Source organism: Solanum tuberosum, unplaced genomic scaffold, assembly GCF_000226075.1.
Source record: "Solanum tuberosum cultivar DM 1-3 516 R44 unplaced genomic scaffold, SolTub_3.0 scf00086, whole genome shotgun sequence".
Lineage (NCBI taxonomy): Eukaryota > Viridiplantae > Streptophyta > Magnoliopsida > Solanales > Solanaceae > Solanum > Solanum tuberosum.
Window position 1 is genome coordinate 789,985 of NW_006239010.1, and position 20,474 is coordinate 810,458.

At 34.6% G+C, this 20,474-nt stretch overlaps 3 protein-coding genes across 3 annotated transcripts; 2 read left to right on the forward strand and 1 right to left on the reverse strand.

Moving 5' to 3' along the window:
- The first annotated feature begins 730 nt into the window (after positions 1-730).
- LOC102579524 (probable LRR receptor-like serine/threonine-protein kinase At3g47570) lies at positions 731-4,390 on the forward strand. Its single transcript, XM_006346732.2, has 2 exons — positions 731-3,792; positions 3,957-4,390. The coding sequence occupies exons 1-2, from the start codon at positions 744-746 to the stop codon at positions 4,301-4,303; spliced, it is 3,396 nt and encodes a 1,131-aa protein (XP_006346794.1). The 5' UTR covers positions 731-743; the 3' UTR covers positions 4,304-4,390.
- A 3,876-nt stretch (positions 4,391-8,266) lies between these two features.
- RA215 (14-3-3 protein-like protein) lies at positions 8,267-9,797 on the reverse strand. The gene is given in 4 exon segments (NM_001287947.1): positions 8,267-8,563; positions 8,657-8,773; positions 8,891-9,013; positions 9,270-9,797. Coding segments are annotated over 4 exon segments (768 nt in total). The 5' UTR covers positions 9,747-9,797; the 3' UTR covers positions 8,267-8,512.
- Positions 9,798-10,754: 957 nt separating this feature from the next.
- On the forward strand, positions 10,755-13,422 carry LOC102587374 (54S ribosomal protein L37, mitochondrial-like). The gene is made up of 2 exons (XM_015308498.1): positions 10,755-10,858; positions 12,883-13,422. The coding sequence occupies exon 2, from the start codon at positions 12,893-12,895 to the stop codon at positions 13,289-13,291; it is 399 nt and encodes a 132-aa protein (XP_015163984.1). The 5' UTR covers positions 10,755-10,858; positions 12,883-12,892; the 3' UTR covers positions 13,292-13,422.
- The last annotated feature ends 7,052 nt before the right edge of the window (positions 13,423-20,474 follow it).

The following is a 20,474-nucleotide window of genomic DNA, read 5'->3' on the forward strand; positions in this document are numbered from 1 at the left end:
ATAGGTGTGAACCTTGAAGCAAATTGGATCAAGAATCAATAGCATCTACAAATTGATTCCCATTGACTTGGTTTATGGACAACTTGTCTGAACTGCATGGATTTTCATTGACTTAGATCTGATTCTATCTTTCTCAATGCAAGTTGATTGGACTATCAAGGCCATTATAATTATTTCAATATCTTTTACACCGTCAGTTCACAGACCCCCCCACCCCACTTAAAAGATTGACTCTTAATATTAAGTAAAGATCTGTGTAAATATAGTAAGTTAATATTGTATTTGTCAGAGATGTAATATTCTATTAGATATTGTAGGATATGTTAATATAATATTCTGAGATTTTAGGAGTAGGACACTAAACTCATGTATATATATTCTTCCTTCATGTAATGAGATAATAGATCAAATTCTTCAAATTCTTATCTCTGTTTTTATACTTGACAATATAGCAAGATTAATTTCTTCTTTCTGTTATGAGTTAGCTACTATTGTCGACTATCAAGTGAAGTGGACAGATTCTTTTTCCTTTTGCTACTTATTTTAGTCCTTTTGATGTGTTTTCACATTACTCTTTTTGCTACTTATTTGATCTGTTCAGACATTAATCTTCTTACTACTTATTTTCCTCCTCCGTCTTAATCTGTTTTCATATTTTCAAAATATTGTGGAGCAACTTTGATCTTTGGCAAAACCACACACATAAATTAATTCAAGTTCCCTTTCCAGTGCATAGTAACAACATGAAGAAGCACATTTTTATATTGACTCTTCTCTTTCTAGTTCAATTTTCTATATCAATTGCCTCCTCAAATGAGACGGACCAAGAAGCTCTACTAGCTTTCCAAAATCTTATTACAAGTCCGAGTCATTTTTTGGCCAATAATTGGACCAAAAATACTTCTTTTTGCTATTGGTTTGGTGTCACTTGCACTCGAAAAAGGCAAAGGGTTGTGGCCTTGACTCTTCCTGATTTGCAACTTCAAGGCACAATTTCCCCGTCTTTGGCCAATTTGTCCTTTCTCAGCGTGCTCAATCTCCGGAACAACAACTTCCATGGCGGCATCCCTTACGGACTTGGCCACTTGCCTCGCTTGCGAGTGATTGATTTTCAAAACAATCAGCTCCAAGAAAGTATTCCAACAAGTCTATTTCAACACCAGAGAGTTCAAATCATTTCATTGGCTTTCAATAAACTCGGTGGTGAAATGTGGAAAGGGCCATGGTATGTACCCGAACTCACAGTTTTAAATCTCAGGAACAATAGCCTCACAGGTATAATACCTCCTTCTATTGGAAATGCCACAAAGTTGCTGAACTTCAGTTTGTATGGGAATAGAGTCAGCGGGAACATTCCAAAGGAAATCGGTAATCTCAGCCAACTTGAATTTTTGTCCTTGTTCGATAATCAATTAACAGGTTCTATTCCTGCAGCACTATTTAATATCTCCTCGCTTCTTGTCGCATCTCTAGCATTCAATAGCCTTTCCGGCCCTTTCTTGCTTGATGAAGGGAACGTTGTGTCAAATCTAGAGTCATTAACTATATCTAACAACCAAATTTCTGGTTACATTCCTTCCAACATTTGCCAACTCACAGAACTCAAAGCGTTGTCCATATCTTTCAACAAGATAACTGGAGGAATACCCAAAAATATTGGTTGTTTATCCAATCTCGAGGAGCTTTATATTGGTGACAATCCAATAAAAGGGACTATTCCCGCATCATTGGGAAATATTTCCACTCTGCAAAATCTTTATTGTGGAAGCAATCACTTGGAGGGGCCAATTCCTCCAGAATTGGGGAAGCTATCAAATTTGAGGCAAATTAGCTTTGTCCAAAATAATAATCTTATAGGTCATATTCCAAAGGCTATATTTAATATATCTTCTTTGGAAATAATCGATTTCAGTTACAATAACCTCTCGGGGAGAATTCCAACCACTACAGGTCTTCATCTTCCAAACCTTAAAGAACTTTTCTTGGGAGTCAATAAGATCCAAGGGGAAATTCCATTGTTCATATCAAACGCTTCCATGCTTGAGATACTGGGGCTAAACAGGAACTTCCTCACAGGCAATATTCCTACCAATTTAGGAAATCTTCGTGACCTGCGACGCTTATACTTAGAGGGTAATCAACTTACCAATGAACCAAATAATCATGAGTTGCAATTCTTTAATTCTTTAGTGGACTGTAGGAAGCTGCAATATCTAACAGTGGGTAACAATCCATTAAATGGTATTTTGCCCGATACTATTGGAAATCTTTCATCTACTATTGAATCAATTCACATGGGAAATGCACAAATCAGTGGCCTCATTCCCACAGGTATAGGAAACTTAAGCGGTCTAATGTCGCTAGCTTTTGTGGAAAACAACTTGATGGGAACCATTCCGTCTGAAGTCGGTAAGCTTGAACATCTCCAAGGTCTGTATCTATATAGCAACAAATTGCAAGGGAATATTCCAGAGGTAGTTTGTCATTTATCTTATTTGGTTACATTATCTTTGCATGTTAATGAGCTCTCTGGGGTGATCCCAAAATGTTTAGAAAATCTTACCACGCTACGAGTTCTTTCATTGAGTTCTAACAAATTTTCATCAAAGCTTCCTTTGAGTCTTTGGAAGATGAGTGGACTTCTCTATCTTTTCATGTCACGAAATTCTATAGAGGGAGAAGTTCCACAGGACATTGGAGGATTGAAGGCCATTGTAAAACTAGATCTTTCTGGTAACCACTTTTCCGGCATGATACCAAGCCAATTGGGGGACCTCCAAAACATGAAAGTTCTTGACCTGTCAAACAATTCATTTTCAGGCTCAATTCCCTTATCCTTTGCCAATTTGATAAGTCTAGAATACTTGAATTTGTCTTTCAACGCATTGTCAGGTACTATTCCTAAGTCTTTGGAAAAGCTTTCATACCTTAAAAGCATCAATGTCTCATTTAATGATTTAGATGGTGAGATACCTAGTGGAGGTGTGTTTTCAAATTCCACTTTGCAATCATTTCTTGGGAACAAAGGTCTATGTGGAGTACACATATTGGAGATTCCTGCTTGTGCTATCACTAATCCTAGAAAACAATCAAAATCTAAGGAGCTTGTGCTGAAAATTGTTATTCCAGTGGTTACTTCATCCTTTCTGATATTATTGGTTGTGTCAGCTTGGATAATAATGAAACAAAAGATGAAAGGAAAGTCCAAAGACTTGGAAAAGGTACCAGAGATCAGGACTTATCAATTGGTTTCTTATCATGAAATTCAACGAGCAACAAATAATTTTGATGGATCCAATTTAATTGGTACGGGAGGTTCTGGCTCTGTGTACAAAGGTACATTATCTAGTGGAACTGTGGTGGCAATAAAGGTTCTCGATTTGCAAAATGAGGAAGTATGCAAGAGGTTTGATACTGAATGTGAAGTGATGAGAAATGTTAGGCACAGAAACCTTATTTCAGTGATTACTACTTGTTCTAGTGAATACATAAGAGCCTTTGTTCTACAGTATATGCCCAATGGAAGTCTTGATAATTGGTTGTACAAAGAAGATTGCCACTTGAACCTTCTTCAAAGAGTCAACATAATGCTTGATGTGGCTGTGGCAATTGAATATCTACACCACGGTCATGATACTCCAATAGTTCATTGCGACCTAAAGCCAGCCAACATTCTTTTGGATGAAGAAATGGTGGCACATGTTGGTGATTTTGGCATCTCTAAAATATTAGCTGTAAGCAAGTCCATGGTACATACTGAGACATTAGGCACTTTTGGTTACATTGCACCAGGTACGTACACTAGTTTCGTTCTTTTTCACTTATCATTAACCCTTTCTCTTATCAGAACTAAGCCCTTCCGAATTCTGGAACTAAACAGAAACCAAGTCTTTCATTGTACAAAACAATTATTATCTTCCGATTGTAATTTATTTTTCATTTTCATTCTCCTAAAGAATATGGCTTGGAAGGAGTAGTGTCCATTAGTGGTGATGTTTACAGCTATGGCATCATGATGATGGAGGTATTGACAAAAAGAAGACCAACTGAAGACGAGATATTCAACGAAAATCTTGGCTTGAGGCAGTGGATAAGACGAGCATTTCCCGGGACAATTATGGAAGTCGTAGATGCCAATCTTTTTCATGAGGAAGAATCTGTCAATTTCAAAAGTGAAATATGCATAGCCTCCATGATGGAATTGGCTTTGGATTGCACAAAGGAAATGTCAGAGACAAGGATAACTATGAGAGACGTAGTCAAGAGGCTTAGCAAAATCAAAAACACATTTTTAGGAACATAGAAATTAGCATCTCTTAAAGTGGTGTTCTTTTTTAGTGGCAAGTTAATATGTTTTTTGTAATCAGTTCTTTTATGTTTAAATAATGGTTCATAATGAATGAAGTTGGGGGATTAAGATGGAACAATGGTTAGATGGGAGTTCGACAGCAAAACGGACACTTTTTAAATTCTGATCACCAAAAGGGACACTCTCTAAAAACACACATCAAAACAGACAGTTGACCATTTATGGGCATACTATAACTACTATATTTTAACACCGTCATCCCCGTTAACTCCAAATCCATCAAAAGTAATATTACACAAACTTTAAAGGTAGTTCGCCTACAAATGAGCAAACTACAATTATTTTTATTAACTTCTTACGTGAATCTATATCTCTTTTTTCCTCACGTGAAGCTATATCTCTTTCTTCAACTATAAGTATGAGTTATTCACTCCACATTTTCTCATTCATCTTCTACTATTTTATACTTTATATTTTGATTTTTGAAATTTGATAGTCATGTCCCAACAATTCGGAAAGTGTGTATATTCAATTGAACCAAATGTTTGTAAATGCAAAGAGTATTGTAAAATGAAAACATAGAGGACTCCAAGAAATTCATGTCGTAAGTTTTGGAGTATTGCTCGTTCAAAGGTAAAAAAAAAAAAAAAAGAGTAAGTTGTTCACTTCAAAATATTTGGGTATTCGCTTGTTTTGTTATTTTAGGAAAATGATGGATGCGATTATTTTTTGTGGGCAGAAAACATGCTCATAAATGAAACTAACACCATTCTTTCAAGAGTGAGGAGACCCAGCTCTTTCGATGATGATATAACTTCCCACATCAATATGAAATTTGTAGAAGATAGAGATCTTATAAGGACATTGCTAAAAGAATCGGAAGAAAAACAAAATCAGTTTAAGAATAATGAAGCCCAGCATGAGAATTGTATTTTGAAAAGAAAATTGAATGAAGAAGAGAAAAAAAAAAATTGTTGGACGTTTTTATGTGGTCTTTTAATTTTCTATTTGATTTGGAAATATTTTATAGTTGATTAGTTCTATGCTATTTTTACTTAATTTTAGTTTTTATGTAGTATGTTTTAGAATTTTAGTAGTTTGAATTTTTCATGTAGTATGAATGGAGCAATTTTAGTAAGATTATTATAGTTGAATAAAGAGATATAGATTCACGTGAGGAGTAAATAAAAAGAATTGTCGTTCACCAATTTGTGGGAGAACTATCTTTAAAATTTGTGTAATATTATTTTGGATGTTAGGAGTTAATGAGGATGACGTTGTTAAAATATGATAGTTATAGTTTGCTCATAAATAGGCGAACTATTCATTTAGTGTGTTTTTTTAAAGTGTCCCTTTTGATGTTTAGGGTTTGAAAAGTGTGTTTTGATGCCGGACTCATTGAGATGGAGTGTTAGAATGAAAAATTGGTGCAAGTTAGAGGGGCTATCTATGTATTTGCCCTTTGTATGTAATGGAATGTACTTGTGTCTTGCTGTTCACATGGGTACTTTCAAACAGCTCAAAATTTGAAATCATCATTCTAAGTTGTATTTTTTTAAAATGCTATACGGCACAAAGCTGAGTTGTATTGATATGCACATAAAGTACACATAATTGAAAGAATCCAATAATATTTCCTATTTGTTTTCCCAAGTTACTATAGAGAGTTGGATATTATTGCCTTTTAGGTGACCTGTGTGGTAAATGTTTTGCATAAACTTCTTGATTTTGTATTTATTCAACTAGTCACTTGTTGCTAAAAATATAGTAGCTATCTCGTGAAATTAATCTTAATGTGCAAGTTAAATTAAAGATAATGATAAGAACAAAAAAGATAATGGTCAAAAACACACCCAAGGTATCATTTTTTTGCATTTCTTACTTGAAGTATCAACAAATATTTATCAAAACACACCTCAAAATTGTCTAGATCAAGTATTGTAATACAATCTCTAAAAGGCACGTCACAACATAATTTGCCCATAAAATTTCATGCACATGACAAACGACTTATTAATTTCGAGGCATATTTTGATAAATAGTTGGCTATAGTTTAGGTAGAAAACACTAACTTCAGATTGTAAATTAGGAGAAAACGATACTTCAGATGTATTTTTATACCATTATTTCTTAATGATTCAATTTTCCAGTTAAGTTATTTTATTCTCACGTGGAGTGTCATTTGACACTATTTTTTTTTTAAAAAAAACGAGTACACTGCATACCATCAAATACTAGTTGATGTGTGTTTAGATGATAGTTCAAGTAGAAAAGGTGTTTGCAAACACCAGATAGATTAATTAGAAAACTCGAAAAAAGATGATACTTCAAGTGTATTTTTAAACATATTATAATAAAAAACTCGTCAAACTTTCATAAATGTTTTGAGAAGGAATAAACCTGCTGCACAGTATGGATGGATGAAAATCTGGACCCACTAGACATTGCAAACTTCAAAGAACGTTTACTTTGTGTGAACCCCATTTATTGCCCTTTTGTAAGGGTCAAAGGACATGGTGCCTTCAAATTACTGCAACTCTGCAAGTCAACCAGGCACAAATTCACATTCAAAGGCGTTGCAAAACTCTGTATTCACACATGTATTCATATTGGAGGAGACATCCACGGCACACGCAACAAAATTAGTAGTCATTCCATGTTAGGGGTGGAAGAGAGAAAGGAGAACTGTTTATAAAAGCAAAAACCGCAAAAAAGCTACTAGTTTCATGAGGCCTGAAGTGAAAAACCAGACTAATTTATGTATCCAATATACAATGGTATCAACATTAATCCAACTCCTTAAAGTTGAAATAGCCACTTCTGTTGGAATCACTTTGAATGGCATTGCTCAAAGCGCACACTTATCTAAAAGCACATTGTGTGACCCAATAATAATACTGAAAGAAAGGGAGAGAGCGCGGGTGCAATGTGTCACCAATCTGTTCAATTGAGAACCCCAACACTAACGGTAGGTGGCACTATCAGCAATAAGTAACAGATCCAATGAAACGTGCACCAAAGGACCAACAATTTTGCAAGACTCGTGAATCAAACTGTGAAGATTGGAAAAGGGGAACAAAAAGTGTCCAGTGCCAGCTTTAATCATCAACAAGAATGCTTTAAGCATATCAGTTAAAGTAATGGCTAGTATCAGGCGTTATGTTGCCTTTAGCCAGTCAAAGTTTCTGCGTGCTGATGCTGGAAACAGTTTCATAATTACTAAAGGGTAAAGACAAAAGAGAACTCATTTATCACCAATATTTACAGTATGTATTTGAAGTTTGAAATTCCAACCTAAAATTCATCAAAGAATCTTTAATAAACTACAGCTAGCCAATGAGATGCTGCCGCCCCAAATTGAGAACTTTATCCAAAAGTAAGCAAGGACCATGACGGGCCTCCCTTTATTGACCAAAAAAAGGACGGTTCTAGTGTGCACATCATGCTTGGCAATACATTTTTAAATTGGACAAATGAAACCAAAAGTCAACAACCAGTTACAGCATTTGCCAACTCAGAAACAGAGCAAAAGTCATTTCCAAGATCTATCATTATGCAGCAGCAACAACAACGTGTATTTGGAAGGTAGTGTATACGGAAACCTTACCCTCTACCTAAGAAGGTAGACGGATCTATCATATACTTTGTAAATGCCTACCAAAAAAGGGCCTCTATTAAAACAGATGGAATATTAAATGGACGCAAAGTAATATTCTTCTTAAAAAATCCAAGCTAAAGGTATGGATGGATATGTACTTACTGCCTTCAATAAAGAAATGTGAATGCAACACAAACGATGTGTCACAAGAAAAATTTAATCTTGACTTGATACAAAATTATTAGACGCATATCCAAGTGAACACAAAATGGAGTAGACAATCAAAATGCAGAATTTGAAGGAAGATCAAATCCACAATGCCCTACTTCTTTGAGAAAAGGGAAATACAAAGTGCTACTTGCTTCGTAAAAATAAATATTCATTTCCACGAAATAAGAGAGTTTCATCAGAGCATCCAAATACAAAAGAAATACAGAGACAAAAAGTAATCTTGATGAAAACAACAAATGGCAAGAAACAGCGCCTTTAGGTAATAGGTATTACAAATCACAGGATAAGGACTACAAACAGCCAATTTTGATCAATGAGTAAAATTACATCATCGGTTTTCAATCCTAAGCAAAGAGGTTTCACTCACGTTGTTACTACTCATTATCAGCTTTTGATGGTTCTTTGATCTCATCAGCTCCATCATCCTGGAGAAGAGAAGTCAACAAGAAAGGGATTAGCCAAACTATCACAAAAGATAAACAAAACAATCCAATTAACAAGAGAACACAAGGATTTACCTGCATATCAGAGGTCCACAAAGTGAGGTTATCACGCAGAAGTTGCATAATTAAAGTGCTATCCTTGTAGGACTCCTCTCCTAGGGTGTCAAGCTCCGCAATTGCCTCATCAAACGCCTTTTACACAACCATACAAACCATAAACATCATTGAATAGACCCAAACATCTATTTTTCTTTCCAAAATTACCCTGGATGCTCATTTGAGAAACAAGAGATACAATAAATTTGTTACCTGTTTGGCGAGATTACAAGCACGGTCAGGAGAATTCAATATCTCATAGTAAAACACTGAGAAATTGAGAGCTAGACCCAATCGGATTGGATGTGTTGGGGCCAATTCGCCATTAGCAATATCCTAAAAACGAGAGAGACGTCACGTTCATGCTTCGATTAAATAATACTACATGGTTCACCACAGGAAACATTTTTTTGTTCCTTTGACAACAAATTCTAATGGATTTTGGTTACTCTTCTCAATAAAAATTGTGACTTGCAGTACATGTTTATGCAATTTCCAAATTTAACACACATAGAACATGCCCATTCGCAGAACTCATATGAGATTTTCCTCCAACATTTCCAAAAAAGATAAAGAGTGAAAGTCTAAATACCTGAGCAGACTTGTAGGCCGAAAGAGTATTCTCTGCAGCTTCTTTTCTCTCGGTTCCGGTTTTGAACTCAGCCAAGTACCGGTAATAATCTCCCTTCATTTTCAAATAGAAAACTTTGGAGTCTCCGGTAGCAGCTGACCCGATGAGTTTTGAATCAAGCAACTTGAGGATGCCGTTACAGATCGAAGTCAGCTCATTCTCGATCTGAGATCTGTATTTTTTAATGGAGGCAACGTGATCTTCGTTACCACGACTCTCCTCTTTCTGCTCGATCGATGAAATTATACGCCAGGATGCTCTCCTAGCTCCGATCACGTTTTTGTATGCGACGGAGAGAAGATTGCGTTCCTCGACGGTTAGTTCCTCGCCGTCCAAGGCGGCGACGACCTTCTCCATGAATTCTACCATCTCCTCATAGCGTTCAGCTTGCTCAGCAAGCTTCGCCATGTACACGTTCTCTTCACGTGGAGACGCCATTGATGGTTCTGTGTTCTAGAGAGAGAAAGAGGGGTTTTAGAGAGAGAAAGTTGAGAAAATGGAATGAGCGGTTTTGGAAATTCTCCACCTTCCATTTTGGTTTTATTTGTCTGCAAATGTGGGCCGGACTGCTGGTGGTTAGCTTGGGCCATCTTTATGGATGGGGTCTTTGCCTCATTTGGGCCTTCACACTACTCACACTTCAACTTTAAAGAAAGAGGAACTTTCACATGTAGTCACTCAAAAATAGTCTAATTAAGTTTCATAGCTATAGTTTGTTAATTACGATTTGTAGCTACATGTTATAGGGAGGAGAATAGCGAGAGATTGGGAGAGGGAGGAGAGAGGCGAGCGAGAGAGAGAGGGCAGAGAGTGGGAGAGAGGTGAATTATCAATGTATATCGGTTAGATAATTGTATATTACACATATGTATTTGTACAAATGACAAGTGAGATTGGGAGAGGGAGGAGAGAGGCGAGCATTGGGAGAGGGAGGAGAGAGGCGAGCGAGAGAGGGCAATAATTTGTATAATTCGCAGGTATGTTTGTATAATTCGCGTGTTTTTGTATAATTGAGTAATATAAAGTTTGGAATTATACAAATATGATAAAACTCGAAATATAAATTGATACAAACATAAATATATGAACTTTAAACAATTATTCAAAATGTGTTATACAAATTACATTATATAAATTATGTTATACAAAATCCAAAAACTACACATTTATACAAACTTTAAAAAGTTGCACACAAAAAAATTGAATGTACATGGTGACAAAATTGAAAAACCAAAGGAAATCATCGTCATATACAAATACAAACCATCGTATACAAATACAAATTAAACGAAGAATTGTTAGTTGCAAATTACACAAATGTGGTGAATTATACAAACGTGATTAATTATACAAATGACTATATTTCAATTAAGTGGTTTGAAAAGTGGCTATTGTTTTAATTTTATCCATGGATAGTCCAAATACAGGACCCATGTTTTTGAGTACTTTTGGCCCATTTTTGAATTAGGCCCAGCCTCTTCGGCTCTCGCAATCTCCGTTTCTTCTTCCGGTGAACTCTTCGCCGTCTCATTCTCCGGCGAAATTCAGTTGTAAGTTTCCCTCTTTTGTCTGTCGATTCCGATCTATACTCTAACACACAAAACAAAATCTCTGTAATCTTTTTTCGATGAATTTCAGCTTTGAAAATACCGAACACTGAATTGGATTTGATATGTGTTGTGTGTTTCATCTGCAAATTTGATTTTGCTTACTGACTCTTAATTTGTGATTCTGTGCTAATATGCCGCTAAATAATTGTATTATTAATTTTTGAATTAGGCCATAAATGATGATTTTTTAATAATCATTTGGTTACTGCTATTAATTTTCAGCTATGTTGCGCGTACTCTCCAAAACGAATGTTTCACCCGTGTCGGATTCTTCAAAAATGCACTACTTTTGGAGAATGCGTAGGCATCCACCCACATTTTTAAAGAGTCAGTGCAACATAGGTTTTCAACACATGAGAAAGTTATAGTAATTTTTAAGTGAAAAATCCAAATTGCTCTTGCATCAGAATCTACAATTTCATTTGGAATTGTGTCAAATTTAGCTCTTCTTCTAGCATTGCATTGTAAAGGACTGGCTTTGCCTTGCTTTTTCAGAAGAGTAGTTGATCACTTTTTTGTCATGTCTTCTTCACTTCCGTTATTTTCTTTTCCGAACTGCTTTCATTTACTTTTTCTTGAGCCGAGTATCTATTGGAAACAATCACTCTACCTCCCAAGTTAAGGTTACACTCTTTCCTCCCCAGACTGCACTGGATATGTTGTATAGTAGGTGATCACTTACTTAATTGTGCTAATGTTGGTAAAAATATAATCTTGGTTTTACGTTTTAATTTGTTAACTGATGGTCAAATTAGGACTCTTTATTGCCAAAAGTGAAGTCAGAAAGTGTATTAATTTCTTGAATAACCCATGTACTACTCTTTACCAGGGTATATGTAGAAGGTAACTTATGGGTTCATCCGAACCTAGTTGCTTTGGCTTGGACCATGAATATGTGTTAAAAGATCAACTAAATAAGTATAACTAATAGATGTCGAACCTAGTGAGTCAATTGTGTTGTGTGAGAATCCCAAACTCGAACTCATACTGTTCAATTGATAAATCCGCCTCTATCTTTAGATGTATTTACAGCATATCTACATGTATTCCTGATAAACAAGTGATTCCTGTGAGTAAACTAGTTCAGTGCAGACGTCATCTTCAAGATATACGAAAACACTGCCTTTCAGCTGTAGGATTCTGCGAGAATTGATGCTGAATTAATTGATCAATGAGTGTATTCCATAATTGCTTGTCCATTTCCATGTCCTTGTCCTTATTACTGTATGCTCGAGCTGGTCTCGTATGCAGTAAATTCATGTTTTATCAGGGGACTTTTACATTTGTTTCACAATTTTGAAAGCACAAAAGGTGAATGATCATTCTTCGTTATGTCTCTTTCTAGTTTGGCCTTTCTTCTCTTAAACATCCTCAATGTTTTAAAACCTTTCACCTTATTGTTGTGCCCCTTTCTATTTATTCAAAAGTTTTTCCATCTCTTCTTTGTGGATGACAAAAACAAGAATATCAAAAGATCCCTGCATCCAAGGAGAACCTAAGAATCCTAAAAATGAATGCAGCAATTTAGATGCTCTTTGATGTATGAACAACTTGCCCAATACAGCTTCTTTTAGTCAAGGATCACAAATGAGTCATGAAAGAAATTACGTCCCCCATCTGTGCGTCTTCTGTAAAATGTGTCAGTAGTCCTTAATCCTTGTGGTCAAAGATTATTTGGCACCAAGGATCTGTCCTGCCTGCGATACTAACGTTGAACTTTATCCTCTGCATAGGATGCAGTGGGATTTTTGTGGAGGAAAAATAAGAAAGGTCGTAGGAGTTCTGCCGTATTTGTTCCTGTTCTAGCACGTTATCGATTATAATCCAAGATCATAACAGATATCCGGATGTATTTTTGGCTTAATTTGTGATGTTAAATGTCCAATCTTGTTAATGTCTTGCCCTCTTCTAACTTGTTTCGCTTAGAACTGATTATGTTATATTAATCATAATCGTTGCTGCAGGCTAAAAGACATGGCATTGTCCTATATCAGATCATTGAGAAGCATGAACATTCCCAAAGAGTTAATTCAAATGGGAGGCTGCAGAACATTTGCTGTGGGCAGTAAATCAAAGAAAGGTGGTAAAGGAGGTGCAGCTGCCGATGCTTCAAAGGCATCAACAATCATCAAGGAAGTCAAGGCCAGTGCAGTTGTTGGAGCAAATATCCTCAAGGATGGAGCAAATCCTAAAATATTGCAGGACTCAGAATACTCGGGATGGCTGTGGCACCTGCTGGATAAACGTCCTGCACTCAGCGAATTGAGAAGGAAAGACATTGAGTCTCTTCCTTATGAGGACATCAAACGCTTTGTCAAGCTGGATAATCAAGCTAGGATCAAGGAAAACAACTCAATCAGGGCCAAGAATTGAAATCTCTTTTGAAGGTGGTGTATTTTATCATACTCTAATCCATTACTCGTATAATATCTGACAATTAAATAATGGCTTCTCTAGTGACATTACTATGATATATATGCAAGTTTTAATTTTCTAGTTTCTTACTATTTGTTTCTATTCAAGCACATGTGAATGATATCAAACCTCTAATCTTCTTTTGAAGTCTGTAAGTGAATGTGAATACTCAATTGTAAGACGGTAATTATGGAGTTCTTGGTGATGGGATTTGGTTAGTTGGCTTTCAAATTTTCATCATCTTTACCAACTAGTTTGGGTTTGAGCCGGGTTTTTTTGTTGTCGTTGTTTACAGTGTATGGAAAGCATTCAATCGAGCTAAAGCAAATGCACCTAAAGTATAGCTACTGTCGAGTGATGTTGCAAGACCTAATGTCCTAGCTCTCAGCTTATTGGGTGGTCCACTTCAAGTAAGCTTTGTAACGAGTTTTTTGTTTTATCGGGGAAAAGAAAACTCGTTATAAATTTAAAATGCTAGATCCGTCTCAGAATTTTCGCCTTCCTGGCTCATGATAAGGAGAAATGGTCCATTGAACTTTTATGCCAAACATTTTCAATGAGTGGAAGCTTTCTATTCTGATCACTTCAAGCACCTAGCTAATTTTAAGCTTAGAATATCTAGACATTGAAATCTTGATTTGTCTGCTACATTCCACTTAATGTATCATTATTCATCTTTTTGACTTTGGCAAGTTCAAAGAATCTAGATTAATTTTTTTGAAAATTGTATCAAGTCATGATTAAATAAGGAATAATACACAAACAAACGTTCAAGCTTGGCCTCAACTGGCAAGTAAACACTCTAACTTTGAGTATGCACATTTAGATACCTCAATTCGTCTCTATTGTGTTAGTTGAATACTCCAACTTCTAAAATAATAATCATTTAGATACCTCCAAAATTTATATGTCCACGAGACCCAATGAGGATGAGTAGAATGTTTAGGTGCTAGTTAAGATAATGTTAAGGTGCTTATTTGCCAGCTGAGATCTAGTTTGATTGTTTGCTTATGCATTATGCCAATAAACAACTTGAACAATGAGAAACTCTTCCATAAGTTATGGTCCATAACAAACATATAACAGATGGTGGGATAACTTATCTCATCACTATGATATAAATGGTGGAATAAGTTATTCCAAACATGGCAACCAAACAAGATATAAAAAATTTATTCCATCACTATTTTTTTATTTCATCACTATTTATTTTAATACCTCACACCAAACGACCCCTAAAGGCATATATAGCCAAATATAATGTATTACCCCAACTAGTAGTCTTCATTTTTAACTCTTTTTTTGGGGAATGCACTGGCAGGTGCAGCTTGTTTTAGGCTATGCCCAAATTATAAAGCATTGGAATGGGTGACATGTGTTCACCATATATCCTCCATTAGTTTCATATAATAATGATGAAATCCAATGTCTTTGAAAGACATTGGATAGTGATGGTTTGATGACCATATGAGGAGGGTGACAAATGTCTACTTGTTGGGCTAAATTAGCCTAAGAATATTTTTAATATGATGTGATATTATTTATTTTGACAAGTCCGTATGATTTCCTTGAAAAGGCATTACACTATTTAGAATATTCATACGTCTTATATGTAGCTTCATTTTCTTTTCAGCTATCGATTTAAAACTTAGTTCGCTCATTCAATAATCTTTTCCCTAGAACTAAATTATGCATGACCTATATCAGCATTCCCCCACAATAATTAGCCCATCGACAAGCTCCTCCAACTAAGTTCCACATGACTCATCAACGCGATTCACGTGTCAATTTTTTTTAGATTCACTATGTGTTACGTTATCCATATGATCAAACATTTATGGTCACTAAAACCCAGAGTCTAGTTTCTTATGAGCACGAGTCTCTAAGTACCTTTCAACATGTATAAAGAACTAAAGATAATAAATTGAGCCCTATGTCATCACTTTGTCATCTTTTTATCGATCCCCCGAATCATTAATACCAATTGTTGGGCGAAACAAATCCAAAATGTTGGAAAAGGCAAGCACAAAATAAATGTGCACGACAGGGCTATAGCGGAAGAAAACTCAAGTCAAACATTTCCCTTCTATGAACCAAGAGAAGGCAAAATAATGCAAGAATAAACATTGTTTGGGCAGCAAATTCAAATCAACCAAGCAAGAAAAATAAATCAACACACGAGACACCCAAATTTAATGTGGAAAACCTCTTTAGTGTGAAGAGTAAAAGCCACAAGGCCAAAGCTCCACTATAATCAACAGGAGTTACAAAAGTGTTCTCCACTATAATCGAATTTTACACCCATTCCGGACAGCTGGTCAAGAACACCCTGAAAATCATTAATATGATCAGAAATAGGCGTGCCCTCTTTATACCTGATGTTCATCAATTGTTTCAAAAGAAACAATTTATTGTTGCCAATCTTCGAAGCATATAGTGTCTCGAGCTTGTCCCACAAACTTCTAGCATGTGTCTCATTCACAATGTGATTTCTAATATTATCTTCAACCCATTGTCTGATATAGCCACAAGTGCTCAAATTCTCAATCCTCATCATTCATAGATTCGGGTTTATTAGAAGCAAACACAGGTAGATGTATTTTTTTGACAAATAAAAGATCTTTCATCTTGCCTTTCCAAGTATGATAATTACTACCATTCAAACAAACCATCTTGCTCATATTTGACTCCATCATTCAAATAGATAATCAACAACAACCAAATGCTCTGATATCACTTTGTTGGGAAAGGCAAGCACAAAATAAATGTGCACGACAGGGCTATAGCGGAAGAAAACCCAAGTCAAAACTTTCCCTTCTATTTGAACTAAGAGAAGGCAAAATAATGCAAGAATAAACACTGTTTGGGCAGCAAACAAATCAACCAAGCAAGAAAAATAAATCAACACACGAGACACCAAATTTTAACGTGGAAAACCTCTTCGGTGTGGAGTAAAAACCACAAGGCTAAAGTTCCACTATAATCAACAAGAGTTACAAAAGTGTTCTCCAAAATGGCCACCAACAAAGTGTCAAACAATGAGCAACACAACTACAAGATAGCACCAAAAACTAGAGAAATAAAAGAAGCAAAAAACACCAAACCCGCAACTATTGTTCACGAGCTAAATCTGGAGCTACAAGACTCCAAATCACCCTCTCTCAGTTCCCAATCAAAGATTAAGTTGAAAAGAACAAGTTGTCCAAAAATCAGCTCAATCAAACAAGAAACGAAGCGGGGATGGCGATTTGAAATTGACTGCTAGGACTTGTACGAAAATCTGCACTTTCTCACCTTTCTCTCTATATGGTTGCTCTCAAACTCTTGTGATATCTCTCAAATATATAAGACCTAAAAGAAAGTCTTACATATGCACCATAATATTGGTCTTATGGGCAAAAGTGGGCTAGTCAAATTTGGGCTAAATTTATCCACAAAGAAAAGGAAGGAAGATCCAAAACCTTGGACTTTTATCTATTCACGTAGAAAGGGAAAAAGGCCCAAACCCAACACAAAATACATAGCTAGTCTTGATATAGTAAGATATTATTCATTTTGAATAAGTCCATACGATATTTCTAAAAAATCTCATCATTAGAATATTCATATACACCCTTATATTAGACTTTGTTAATTTAATGTTATGTCCACAACAAGAAAAAGTGAGTCATGTATTCAAAGGCTAAAAGTCGACAGATGGACGATATTGAAGATGGACAAAAGAACCAAATTTTAGTTGTTGCAGCATCTAATTAATTTGCTTCTTCATTTTGAATTGGAACTGCCAACACACGTAAAACAATCATGCAGTACGACATTTTCTCTTGCTTATATTTGCTTGATTGATTTTGTGACCTTTTTTTCCTTTCTGAACGAGCAACAACAATAATTATTGTCATTAATTTGTGCGTCTAAAATCATATCCTCTCTCCGTTCAATAATAGTTGTTTATTATACTATTTTGGAATGTCCAACAATACTTGTCTATTTTATGAAATCAATGGATAATTTTACACTTAGTTCCTAATTTACCCTTATCATTAATTTTAGTCATTTCTCAATTACATTTTTCAAGACATTGTATTTATTATATTCAAATGGTGATATAGTAAAATTACCGTTCTATTTATAGTTTCTTAAGAAGTGTGTAAAGTCAATAGTGCACAAGTATTGTTGGACAAAGGGAGTATTATTAGTAGCTGTATGTTTACTTTGTATTCTACCTCGCATCAAATAATATAATACTCTCATTGTTTTAATTTATATAATTACACTTTTTTAGTCAGTTCTATAAAAATGACACATTTTTATATTTAATACTCCCTCTATTTTATATTAAGTGAATTTCTAAGCCTTTTTTCATGTGATAATTTGGGGAACTTACATAAATCTCACTAGTTTAAGAGCTAAATACTTCACTCTAGTTTGTAATATTACGTATCTTATTAGATTTTCGTGCCTCTAGATACGTGCACTTACATGTATCTCAGACATATGTGGTCAAAATTAGGTGTAATATGTTCTAGATACATTGTATTCACGTAGATTCACATGTATTTGGGATACATAGCAAATCTCGCTTGCCTCCCTCGCCCTTCTCTCATCTCATTTCCGCTCTCTCATGTATCTGGTATCCCAAATACATGTGAATCACTCCAGATAGATCGAGATACATGTATTTAGTGTGATTCACATGTATTTGGATACATATGAATCTTTCTCACCTCCCTCTCTAATCTCTCTTGTCTTTCTCCTATTTTTGTGTATCTGGTAGTAAAAATACATGTATCTAAGTGTATTTTCTTCAATATATGGTAATATACATAATATTTTGAAAGTATAGGTAACAATAGTATATATGATAGAGAACTAGAGAAGTATGTCTAATTATGTAGTTTTTCCTAATAATTTAACTTTAAAATGCTCATTTTACCCTTAATGAAATGATTTACACTATGTTTGGATCATTGTTACCCATTGTATTGTATTGTATCGTTGTCATACCTACAATGTTTGTTTTAATTGTTACTTTAAATGTATTGTATTGTTAAATTTCGTTGTTACGTAAAATGAAAACTCCCATTTTTGTAACAACCGATTTGGTGTGTTCCCATTGTTACTTAATTTCTTTTTCTAATTATATCCTTACATAATATTTCATTATACTATTTTACCCTTTTGCCCTATATTATTTAATTCTAGTCAAACCTCCTACCCTAGAATAATTAAGGATATTTTAGTAAATTTATAAATTACAATACAGTACGATACAGTCAAACCAAACAATAAAAATGTTATTAAACAATAAAAAATAATACAATCTAGCCAAATATTGTATCTATCATACAGTACAGTACAATAGAATAGAATAGAATACAATATATTATGAAACAATGAGTAACAATGATCCAAACAAAGTGTTATAGTCTCACACAAACATCTATCACTTATTTCTTTTTTTTTTATGACGCATCTATCATTTATTTCTTAAACTCCGTTTCAAGTCAAACTACAATACTCCTTCTATTCCATACTCCCTCTGTTTCTATTTATACGTCACTATTTTAGATTTCACGTGCATTAAGAAACTAAGTGCATTTACTATTCTACCCTTATTTAATGTTTTTTTGAAGTCAAATTTTCAATCATTGAACATAAATTAATTTATTTTGATTAATTAATGTGACCAATGAATATGAATCATTTACTTAATTTTTCTATGTTGGTCAAATGTATATTTTCAAGGCTAATAACTCACAAGGGTAAAATAGGAAGAATAGTGTCATTTATGCATTGATTTTGTGAAATGACAAATACTCTCTCTGTCCAACAATAGTTGTCCACTATTGACTTTGCACACTTCTTAAGAAATTATAAATAGAAAGATAATTTTACTATCACTCCTTCAATATAATAAATACAATGTTTTGAAAAATGTAATAGGAAAATGATTATAACTAATGATAAGGGTAAATTAGGAAGTAAGTGTAGAATTATCCTTTGATTTCATAAAGTGGACAAGTATTGTTGGACATCTCAAAATAGTATAGTGGGCAACTATTGTTGGACCGAGGGAGTATTAAGGACCATCTATTTTTAGTAAAGATGACTTATAAATAGGAACAAAAGGAGTATTATTGTATTAACTGAAATTGTGAAACAATGCACACATATTAAGAAAAACACTCAAGAACATAATTTTAACCGATAAAATTAAAACAACTGACAATAAAAGAATAATATAACAATCAAACATATTATAAGAGAAATCGAAAAATAACAAACTATAAAAGTAATACTACAACTATTAGGACGAATAATCCACTCCTCCTACCTACCATTATAAGATGGGAAGACAATGATTTGTTCAAAGTATTACAGAGAAACAAAAGGACAAAGGTTGCATTTTCCTGTGATTTTCCTTTTCCCTTTGCTTGCTGTTGTCTCTCCAATCGTTAACTTCACATTCGCAAAACAAATTGAGAATTTCGAGGTTAATTTACGTAACGGCAACGTCGTTTTCAACTTGATGACCTTGTCGTTTCAATGTGGTGGTCCAATTGTTTGCACATGTAATGGTCGATGAATTGGTAGAGAATCATGAGGTTCGAGGTTCAAATTTCAGACAGAGATCCCATGGAATTAGTTGATGGACGTGAAAGTTGACTTTGACATACGACCATCATAAAAAAAATGAATTTCTTATCTATTTTCTTTCATTTGATACTGAAGTAAAAACATTTACATGTAATCTAGATAAAAATTATGAAAAGTAAGAATGTGAAAATAGGGACGCGGGGTGGTGGGAATGAGGGTTAGGGGTGGGGTGGGAAATAGTAGACAATAGTCAGAGCAAGAAATTTAGTATAGGATGTACAAAATTAAATACATAATCATAATAATTAATATTTAATCTTCGCACATCATATAATTTTTAAACAATGAGTATGCTCTGGACCACCCTTCGCTTAAGGTGGCTCCATCCATGGATGTAGATCTCGTATATTGGAATGTGGAGATGATACAATTAATGTGAAATGTCACTTGTTTAACTTATTTTTCCTACTTTCACTAGAAAAATTACTTCACTCATTTTAAGGGATGTATTTATATTTTTTTAAAAATAAAATATTAATCAATC

Bases quoted from the DNA above. Each gene is read 5' to 3' on its own strand.
- LOC102587374 (XM_015308498.1), top strand. From the start codon at position 12,893: ATGGCATTGTCCTATATCAGATCATTGAGAAGCATGAACATTCCCAAA.
- LOC102579524 (XM_006346732.2), top strand. From the start codon at position 744: ATGAAGAAGCACATTTTTATATTGACTCTTCTCTTTCTAGTTCAATTT. The intron at 3,793-3,956 runs GTACGTACACTA...ATTCTCCTAAAG, and splicing joins TTTTGGTTACATTGCACCAG to AATATGGCTTGGAAGGAGTA.